General features: G+C 36.1%; 2 protein-coding genes across 2 annotated transcripts; one reads left to right on the top strand and one right to left on the bottom strand.

Annotated features, from left to right (window-relative positions):
• The first annotated feature begins 2,602 nt into the window (after positions 1 to 2,602).
• On the top strand, positions 2,603 to 7,221 carry LOC129307716 (uncharacterized). The gene is made up of 3 exons (XM_054948620.1): positions 2,603 to 3,664; positions 5,444 to 5,612; positions 6,508 to 7,221. Exons 1-3 carry the CDS (start codon positions 2,618 to 2,620, stop codon positions 6,966 to 6,968), a joined length of 1,677 nt encoding a protein of 558 aa, XP_054804595.1. The 5' UTR covers positions 2,603 to 2,617; the 3' UTR covers positions 6,969 to 7,221.
• Positions 7,222 to 7,558: 337 nt separating this feature from the next.
• Positions 7,559 to 8,825, bottom strand: LOC129302581 (auxin-responsive protein SAUR21-like). Its single transcript, XM_054941530.1, has 2 exons — positions 7,983 to 8,825; positions 7,559 to 7,889 (listed from the first exon to the last, which is right to left on the bottom strand). Exon 1 carries the CDS (start codon positions 8,616 to 8,618, stop codon positions 8,235 to 8,237), a length of 384 nt encoding a protein of 127 aa, XP_054797505.1. The 5' UTR covers positions 8,619 to 8,825; the 3' UTR covers positions 7,559 to 7,889; positions 7,983 to 8,234.
• Positions 8,826 to 9,469: the final 644 nt, after the last annotated feature.

Raw genomic sequence — 9,469 nt, 5'->3', positions numbered from 1 at the left:
GAGTGGTTTGAAAATGTTGCTTATTTGAACATCGCTTTGAAATTATAACAGGGGTGTACACTTGAAGCATTTAATGATTACTTTTCTTTATTATTATCATAAAGTAAATTTATTATGTTTAAATTTTTCTACCACGATGGATCTTTTTTTATCATTGTAGACTATTTGTGAAATGTTTTTATAATTCTTTTTTGTCCATAGTAAAACTTTAAAATTTATAAAATAGTTTATCAAACTATTAATTTAAGAAAAATAAGCGTTGAAATAACCCAGCCAATAGCCATGGATAAACATTAGTAAACTGGCAGCAGAGTGCAAACCACTTTGATATTAAACAAACTAGCAGCAAAATGCAAATCATTTCAAATTTAAACAAAACAAAATAAAAAGCATGGTTTGAAATGTTGCTTATTTGACCATCACTTTGAAATTATAATAGGAGTGTACACTTGAAGCATTTAATGATTGCTTTTCTTAATTATTATCGTAAAGTAAATTTATTATGTTTGAATTTTTCTACCACGATAGACCTTTTTTATCATGATATATTATTTGTGAAATGTTTTTATAATTTTTTTTCTACCATGATAAAAGTTTAAAATTTATAAAATAATTTATCAAACTATTAATTTAAGAAAAATAAGTGTTAAAACAACCCAACCAACAGCCATGAATAAACATTAGCAAACCAGCAGCAAAGTGCAAACCACTTCGACGTTAAACAAACTAGTAGCAAAATGCAAATCATTTCAAATTTAAACAAAACAAAATAAAAACATAGATCTAACAAATGAAAGAAACAAGCCAGCAACAACATTGCTTAAGCTTCAAATGGAGAGAGTGAAAGAGAAGAAGAGATATGGAGATAGGAGACTACTTACCTAAGCTTCGAAGAGATGAGTTGACGAACTTGAGTGAGACAGACGAAGTTCTGAACTCTGGAGTTGCTAAAACGAGACGAAGAAAGCTTGAAAAGATCAACCCTCCTTGAAGACTAGAAGAAAGCTCAAGGGACAAAGAGTGGTAGTCAAAGATGCGATCAAGAAAGAGAGACATAAAGCAGCAGAGGAGAGGTGTGCGCGGTGCGCCCATGCGAAGTCATGCTCTTTCGAATCGAAAATGTGAGACTATGAGCATGTATATTAGATGCGAGTTTGAGCTTTTAGGATTTTAATATTTTAATTTTTTTCATTTATACCCCTACCAATCTAACACACTTCATCCTATATTAATATTTTTATTTAAAAAAATTATACCTCAAGTCAAGTATGGTTAATTGGTTAGATAATCTAGCCCTAAATCTTGCACAACCTAAAGATCAGATGCAGTGCCTAAATAATGTCAAGCGAGTGTTTTAAGGTCCAAGTTAAGCATATTTTGCTCGAATTGGGTCAAACAACATGGGCTTGTGGGCATCCTGTACAAGCCTATTAATAGGCACTGGCAATTAATAATAGTTTCTTGTGATAATTCTTAATCAAGATAACTATAGTTTTCAATAATCAAATGCAATGAATTTTGAAAAATAAAATAAAATGGAACAACTTTAGGATATTTTTATTTTTTGTTTTAAAAATGAAAATAGAACATTTTCAAAATAATTAGATTTAAAACACACCTCCAAACAAGTTCTTTAATTTTTTTTGTCTTTAAAAACAATTTTTTTACAAATAGTAACGAAAATGCCCTAATTATCACATGCACGCAACTTTTAAGAAGTATGAGTATTTTAGAAACAACAAATGGATTTATCCACCAACGAAGGAATATTCTAAATCTAAAATGAATATATTAAATTTAGTAAAATAGTTAATATTATCCCATGTCACGCTAACACACACAATCTCATATTGCTTAAAAAAAACCTGTTTTCTCTTAGTCATATTTTCACTCCTATCAATCATTCAAATTCAAGTATAAAGAGGGAATAATATATGTGATGCTACTGATGATAAAATAGCAATAATTGTCGCCAAAAAATAATTATTTAAAATCAACTGTGTTAAGATTAAAAAACTGAAAAAATATTTTTAAAGTTAAAGAGTTAAATTAAAGTTTTATATATAATTAGAGAATCAAATATATATTTTTAACATGGAAAATAAACTAACAGTGTCACCGATGAAGACACCAATAATGTCCCTACAAGGGCCCGCAAGTCTTTCTTGCACGCGCGAGAGGAGAAATAATATTATTGTTAATATTAACTATTAATTAATACGCTGTTGAATCAACTTAGATTAAGATATTAAGTTTGAGTTTTAAAATATATAGTGACTTTAAATAAAAATATTAAAGATATTCCTGAAGTAACCATGAGAGAGAGTGTGTTTGGATTAGTTTAAGAAAATGGTGATAATATTTTCAAGTTTTTTAAAATACTGGATAATCGAATTAAAAAAAAATCATATCGCATACCAAATATCAAATAATTTAATTAAACTCAGTGGTTCAGATGATTCTGAAGATGCCATGTTTAGTACGTATTTGGATTAGTGTTTGCAAAACTTAAAAGTTTCCATGAACCATTATTTGCAAACTAAAGTGTGAGCAAATGTCACATATAATAATATGACTTAATATTTACACTAAGAGACTAAGAGAGACTCATGGAGTCATGGTTGACGTCGTGTGGCAGGAAAACAAGAGACTAATATTTGACTTAAAACAAGCGCAAGTGCGAAATCAAACAAGTGTTAATAATTTCAAAAGTGAAATTAGGTCCTGGTGCCTGCCGATCTGCAGAGAGCTGTCCTATTTTTGCTGCTTTCTTACTTGTCGTTATTACCTATCGGCTGACTGGATTGGATCATCTCATCAAAGGTGTTCTTCAATGTACCCCTTCTTGTGTGGGCTAGCCAGCAACATAAGCAAGGCTGTGGAGAGCGAGACCCTTCACCCACCCATGTCCGATTCCATTACCCGACCCGTCGGCAACACCGAGTTAACCTGGTGCAAAGCCGTTCCTGGTGGCACCGGAGTCACCGTCCTGGGTCTCCTCTTCTCCAAACCCCCAAATATCCCATTTCTTCAAACTGCACTTCGGAACCTCCAAAATTCCCACCCTATCCTCCGATCCAGGATCCACCAAGATCCCTCCGATAATACCTATCATTTCCTAATCCCCACAAATCCTCACATCGAAATCACATCATTTGATCTCCAATCCACGTCCCGCATAATCGCAAACGATTCTGACGACCACAATATCAACAGTGCCCTACACTTAATCGTCGAGCACGAGCTCAGTCAGAACCCTTGGCATGACCCTAGTGACTCATTGACGCCGGCAGACACCGACGTCTTCTTTGCGAGTACCTACACGATAAATGACCGCTACTGGGCCGTTTTCCTCCGGTTACACACGGCGGCATGCGACCGTACGGCAGCGATGGCTGTGCTCAGGGAACTGCTGGCGCTATTGGAAGGGAAACGGACGGCAGCGGTGTTGGGGAATGAAGATCATATCGGGATGCCGATTGAGGATCTTGTCCCTAAAGGGAAGGCCAACAAACCCTTTTGGGCGCGTGGAGTGGACGTGCTTGGTTACTCCTTGAACGCGCTGAGGGTCGCGAATTTGAGTTTCGTCGAAGCAAATCCACCTAAATGCACCAAGTTCGTGAAGTTTCAGCTGAACAAGGACGAAACAGGGAGGCTAATTGCCGTGAGTCACTTCCTTTTCTAACGCATTGATACTATTTTGATTCTCTAAAATCTTGTTTGTTTGTTTTTAAATCTGATAAATCTATAGCTATAGCGGTTTGAACTATAAAACGGCAGTAAGTTCATATTTAAAAAATCACTTTCGTCCTTTTATAAAAACAACAATAACTTGTGTAATTATAATTATTTAGTTTTTTTGTCCCCACCAGAATACGGAGATTTCTATGAGAAAAAGATTTACCAGAATACGGAGATAAGATTTATTTTCCTTGGAATGCTAAACAGACTTCATCTTCATGGATAAACTGGGATTAATCATGGACTACATTTTCCCATGGGTTTGGAGATGGGCATGGGCCCTAAGGTCAAATGGCTAGGCCAGGCCCAGCAAAGGAAATATATGTCATCACACCTTTAAATGCCCTTGTGTTAGGGGCTAGGCTTTGACAATACATCAAACCAAAATTTGAATCCTGCGTTCAGTTAGGAGAGGTGCCTAGCAAAGCCGTCAATTAGGGTTGTATTTGTTGGGTCAGCTTTTTTAAACTTAAAAAAATTTAAGGTCGAGCCACTTTTTTGAAGTATAAAATGATAAATCGAGTTTAAAAGGATTTTAAAATAAAAGAGCCGGCCCCATTAAGTCCTATTATATATTTCTTTTAAATTTAATATAAAAAATAAACACTTGCAAAACTAAATATTATGTGTAATAACTGATGAAGCTTCACAAGAAAAAGTTTTAAATTATATTGATATTGATAATAATAAAATAATCAAGAGTTAGCTGATGATACTAGTAAAATTTAATTATCATCGGTGTTGATTTTGTGATGTGTTTACTTTTAAAGGTTTAAATTTATTATACTAGACTTAATGTTATGTGTAATAACTTTGTTAAAATTTTAAATTGAAAAATGGAGGAAAAAATATATAGGATCGAGGCTTTGAAGGCCAACCCTTTAACCCTGAGGGTTAAGGCTAGGCTGACCAAAATAAAACCTTAAAGTAAAATGAGCTTAAAAGGACTAACCTATTTAGATTCTGGCCCTTCAAGGGTCAACCCTAATTAATAGCTCTAGTGCTTAGTGGCTAATGGTGCTCCAACATGATTGTTTCCATAAGAAGGATAGCTGCGGTTAAAAAAAAAAAAAATGCTGTTATGTTGCGATTGTGAGTTCCTTTCAATCCTGTGTACCAAATGATTAACAAAAAGGAAGTGATAGTGAGATCCTGTGATGTGTGATCCCTTACTTGTGATGGAAAGTTTGATCCGCTATATAAAATGAAAACTCCACTCCGTTTGGCTCAAGATCAAGACATTATTGTGGACCTGTGGTGCTGTGCCAGAGTAGCAGAATAGAGCGCAGAATCAGAGATGCGGAAACGAAGAAAGAGAATTAGTTTAAAAGTGTACCAAAAACAGAAACACATGTCTTGTGTGGTGGTAAAGATACAAAAGTTTAAGCTTTAGTTTAATCTAAACTTCAATTGATTTTTTAGATTTGCTGGTCATAGCCTCTAGCCCTCTACCAGGAACTATACCACGGGTCTGGGTTTATGCACGATTCTCTCCCTAGGAAAATGCTGTCATACTCATAGCAGTGTATCATATGACTTCATGTGTGTGTGTGTGTGTTCCTGGTTTCCTGTGCATCTTTAAATGTCAGAGTCTACCTACACCCTTTAAGTGAGCATGAGACATATAAGAGGTTAACCAATTGTTTAAGGATGTATGTAGCAGTCGAATCTTGAATTTTTACGAGTTTAAACAATTGTGAAGGGATGCAAATCAAGAGGAATAAAGCTTTGTGGGGCAATTGCAGCTGCTGGAATGAGCGCCGTTTGGATCTCCAAACACCTTCCTGATGACCAAAGAGAGAAGTATGCTGTCGTAACTCTCATTGATTGTCGTTCCGACCTTGACCCTGTTCTCACCAGCAACCACCTTGGTAAGCCACAATTCCTAGCGACCTTTTTGTCGTTTTTGGTCTGCTCCTACTTGCGCCATACGCTACTAGACTGCTTGTCTGCTTCCAAAAAAGAAAACAACAAAACTCTTTTTCTTCAATTTTTCCAACTTTTATACTCTGTATAATGATATTTTTTTTTGGGGGCCAAACTGTTTAATGAATTTGAAAGATGTGATTCTTCATTTATTTATTTATAAGTACTTCAGGTGCACATCAGTCTCTTACTTGTTTACTAATTTTTAACGTCAGACCTGATGAAAACAGAGCTATTTAAGCCCAAGTCCACCCTATAATTGGACCACAACACAGTCACACCAAAACCTTATTGGTAAGTCCTCCCTTAAGATTTAGCTCCATTCGAGCCTCCGCGTGGACAGGATTTTTTTCCCCTAAATATTAATTTTTTTTTATAAATTGGCCTACTGGTAAAAAAAAAAATCTTGTGACCAAAAAATACATTTTGGAGTATGGCCGATTCATATTAATATGTAAAGGATTTATGATTGATATACAAAGATTTATCATTAAAAATTTAAAAATTTATATAGAGTTTATCATTGATATACAACAATATATGATTGATAGATATAATAAATAGGTCATAATACAAAATATACTCAATATTGGGCTTTTTGTTTGGTTTGTTTTTATAATATGAGTTATATCTGCAAAAGTCGTATTATTTTAGGGATATTCTTCTTTGAATTTCCCTCAAAATTAGTCTAGACTTTCACCTCTCATGCGACCATGACATTGCTCAAAATTTTTTTTAGCTTCTAAACGGTTGGACTTGAATGTTTTAGAGTCTTTCATATAAGAACGTTTTTATTTTTCCTTTAAAAAAGTAGTTGGGTTGTTCCCTTGTTTGGCTCAGGATTTTATCATTCTGGAATCTTAAACACACACGATGTGTGTGGAGAACGGCTATGGGAATTGGCGAAGAGAAGCTACACAGCCTTTGAGAACGCCAAGAACAAAAAGAAGCATTTTACGGACATGTCTGACCTGAATTTCCTCATGAACAAGGCCATCGAAAACCCTGGTTTGACACCATCATCTTCTCTAAGAACGGCATTGATGTCAGTGTTTGAAGAACCTGTCATCGATGATTCAAATGAATTAATGCATCAACCCCTTGGATTGGAAGATTATGTATGTTGCCCTTCTGTGCATGGAGTGAGTCCATCCATTGCCATATTCGACACTATACGAGATGGAAGCTTGAACTGTGTGTGTGTATATCCATCGCCCCTGCATTCCAGGGAGCAGATGCAAGACTTGGTCGATCATATGAAGAGACTTCTCGTGGATGGTTGTAACGATGAAGATCAGTGAGATGGAGCTATTGTACGCTTTCTGTGTTAGTGATGGTTATATTATTGAATATTGATCCATTCATGGGTCATCTCTTTCTGGCTGTTTGTAATTCAGTGTATCGATTAGGCTCACCACCGTCTGTTCAGAGTGTGCACTGGTCACAGAAAATAAAAATGCAATCTATTTATTGCATGGACTATGGGAAACAATTGTAACTGTGAGTAAGGACAATGGAAATCTTGGCCTTCAGAAAATCTGGTTTCGTTCAGAACGTTTGTGATTTGCATTTTATAAAATTAAATTAAATTAAATTCAACTAAACTAGGATATTTTGGAATAAAACGTAGATAATTGGAAAAACCTCAAGTCACTTGGCCTGTGGTGGCAAGAATACCAAAGTGCTAATAAATGGTTTGAATCTTATGGTTAACCTTTTAAAATCAATTATACAAATTGAATCAAATAACAATGCATTAAACTGTATTTTACCTTTATTTTATTTAGAACTTGCTTACATAATTACTCAATCAACATCCTTTCAGTGGAGACTTTGGAATTGAAAATTTACCTGCGCTTTAACTAAGTTCAACAAAAATCTGGGGAAAGTGGAACCCAACATATTTTCTTTTCACTCAGGATGAGAATTGAAAACAATGTGGCATGCACTTTGAAGCATCAAGAAATGAAACTATGCCTATTGGTCACCCCTTTCCCTCTTTCTTCTTTCTTCTTTTTTGAATTTCACTATCTGCTTCAAGGATTGCTTAAATGTAAAAGTGGAAAATTAATTCAGATGGTCCTTCTCAGAAATCTAATCATATACTGTTCATGACCAAATTAAAGCCCCCGTTAACCCAGGCAGTTGACTAGCTAGTTCCGTCCCACCTGCGCAATTGTTGCCACTGATCACTGAGTCTGCTTCGCGGATGACAGTTGTAACTATTAAACAAATTCCAAAAACAAAAGGTAAAAATCAAGGCGCAAAAGGACAAATCAAAATTTGAAGCGCTCTAATTGCATAAACTAATTTACATGTAAGGTGAATTCTGTTCGTAAAACTCCCTGAACTAACAATGGCTTTTCCATTGCAATTTGAAGTTCAAGCTGGATCGGCGATCTAGGATATACATGCCCCTACTCGTGTCTATCTTCTGCTTTTACCTAATATTGCATCCTTCAAATACAACCCCCCACAAGAAGAGGCTACACATCGATGGGATGCATTTGAACACTAACCCCAATAAAAACAAAGAAAAACAGGATGCTTTTGTGGTTTAATGCAGCTCAAATAAGATCCTCAAAAATCTTGGCCAAGTCAAACGTGCCATTGCTGCATTGTATAGCAGCTAATACCTCCTGAAACGTGGCCACGCTGCAGGGAAGCACGAGGCCATTCCTCTGCTGAAACCCAAACTCATGGTAAGCCTTGTCCAACAAGATCTTGATCAAAGGATGAGACAGATATGCGGTGGGAACCACATATCTCTGACGTTCCTCCCCCACGTAGAGCGGAAAATAACCAATCGGTATGGCGTTGGAAGATTCTTGCGCATATTCCTTGAGCAAACACTCGTGGTGGGCAGGATCAGGATCATGGTCTGCTCCAATTCCAACTCCCTTCACCTTCCTCGCCAGCTTCTTGATCGATACCATCCTCTTCCCCAGCATTTTCGTTTCACAACAGGGAAGAGACGGAGACACAGAAAGAGAGGGAGGGAGGGAGGGAGGGAGATGGTCAGATGGAGGAGAAAGTTTGGGAGGAAGATGGATGGGTTTTGCCAGATGAATGAATGGAAATTTGAGAGGAGGGATTCTTGGTGGAATGTCTGGGACATAGTCGTCGCTTGACTTTTTAATAATTTGGAACCTATGACGGTTGAATTTTGTTTCGGGTTTTTTTATCGCAGCTTCAAATTAGTGGTGGCTCTTGGCCACCCCTGACCTTTGAATAGTTAAAGAGATAAAACAAAGGCAGCCCCATTTTAGTGAAGATTAAGAAAGTAGGCATATGTAATGCGTGGCACGCCATTACTTTGTTTTTAAATAGCCAACATATACACTTATAACGTACGGTTGGGGAGGTCTGTACGCCCGCATTGGTTCTAAATTATTCCATGTCCAAATAATGAGGGTGCATCAAGTGGCGCAAAAACTATAAGTTTGGCCACACGCTTAAGTTTTGATATGTTTGTTGACACCTACTTTCTAATTCAACGATAAATACATCTTGTCCATAAAAAAATGAAGGCTCTCCACTTTATGTATTTTTTTTTTAACTAATTATAGAGTGGTCCATTTTCATGCTTCATCCCACCATTGTTGTTTGAAACTGCGAGACGGCTTATAATTTTATGGGTTTATAATTTTTTTTTTACTATGACTTATAATTTTTTTAACTAATTATGAAGTGGTCCATTGTTCACGCTTCATCCCATCATTGTTTGAAACTATGAGACGGCTTATAATTTTATGGGTTTAGTTCTGATGATTCCCTCACCAATCACCACTTTTACCCCTCT

Source organism: Prosopis cineraria, unplaced genomic scaffold, assembly GCF_029017545.1.
Source record: "Prosopis cineraria cultivar Desert tree isolate PC_DT_omini unplaced genomic scaffold, ASM2901754v1 PC1, whole genome shotgun sequence".
Classification (NCBI taxonomy): domain Eukaryota; kingdom Viridiplantae; phylum Streptophyta; class Magnoliopsida; order Fabales; family Fabaceae; genus Prosopis; species Prosopis cineraria.
The sequence above is the reverse complement of the archived record's forward strand: the minus strand, read 5'-3'. Positions and strand labels throughout refer to the sequence as shown.

Excerpts from the sequence above, each read along its gene's own strand:
- LOC129307716 (XM_054948620.1), top strand. The coding sequence starts at position 2,618 with ATGGTTGACGTCGTGTGGCAGGAAAACAAGAGACTAATATTTGACTTA. Across the intron at positions 3,665-5,443 it reads AAACAGGGAGGCTAATTGCC|GGATGCAAATCAAGAGGAAT; the intron begins GTGAGTCACTTC and ends ACAATTGTGAAG. Across the intron at positions 5,613-6,507 it reads TCTCACCAGCAACCACCTTG|GATTTTATCATTCTGGAATC; the intron begins GTAAGCCACAAT and ends TGTTTGGCTCAG.
- LOC129302581 (XM_054941530.1), bottom strand. The coding sequence starts at position 8,618 with ATGCTGGGGAAGAGGATGGTATCGATCAAGAAGCTGGCGAGGAAGGTG.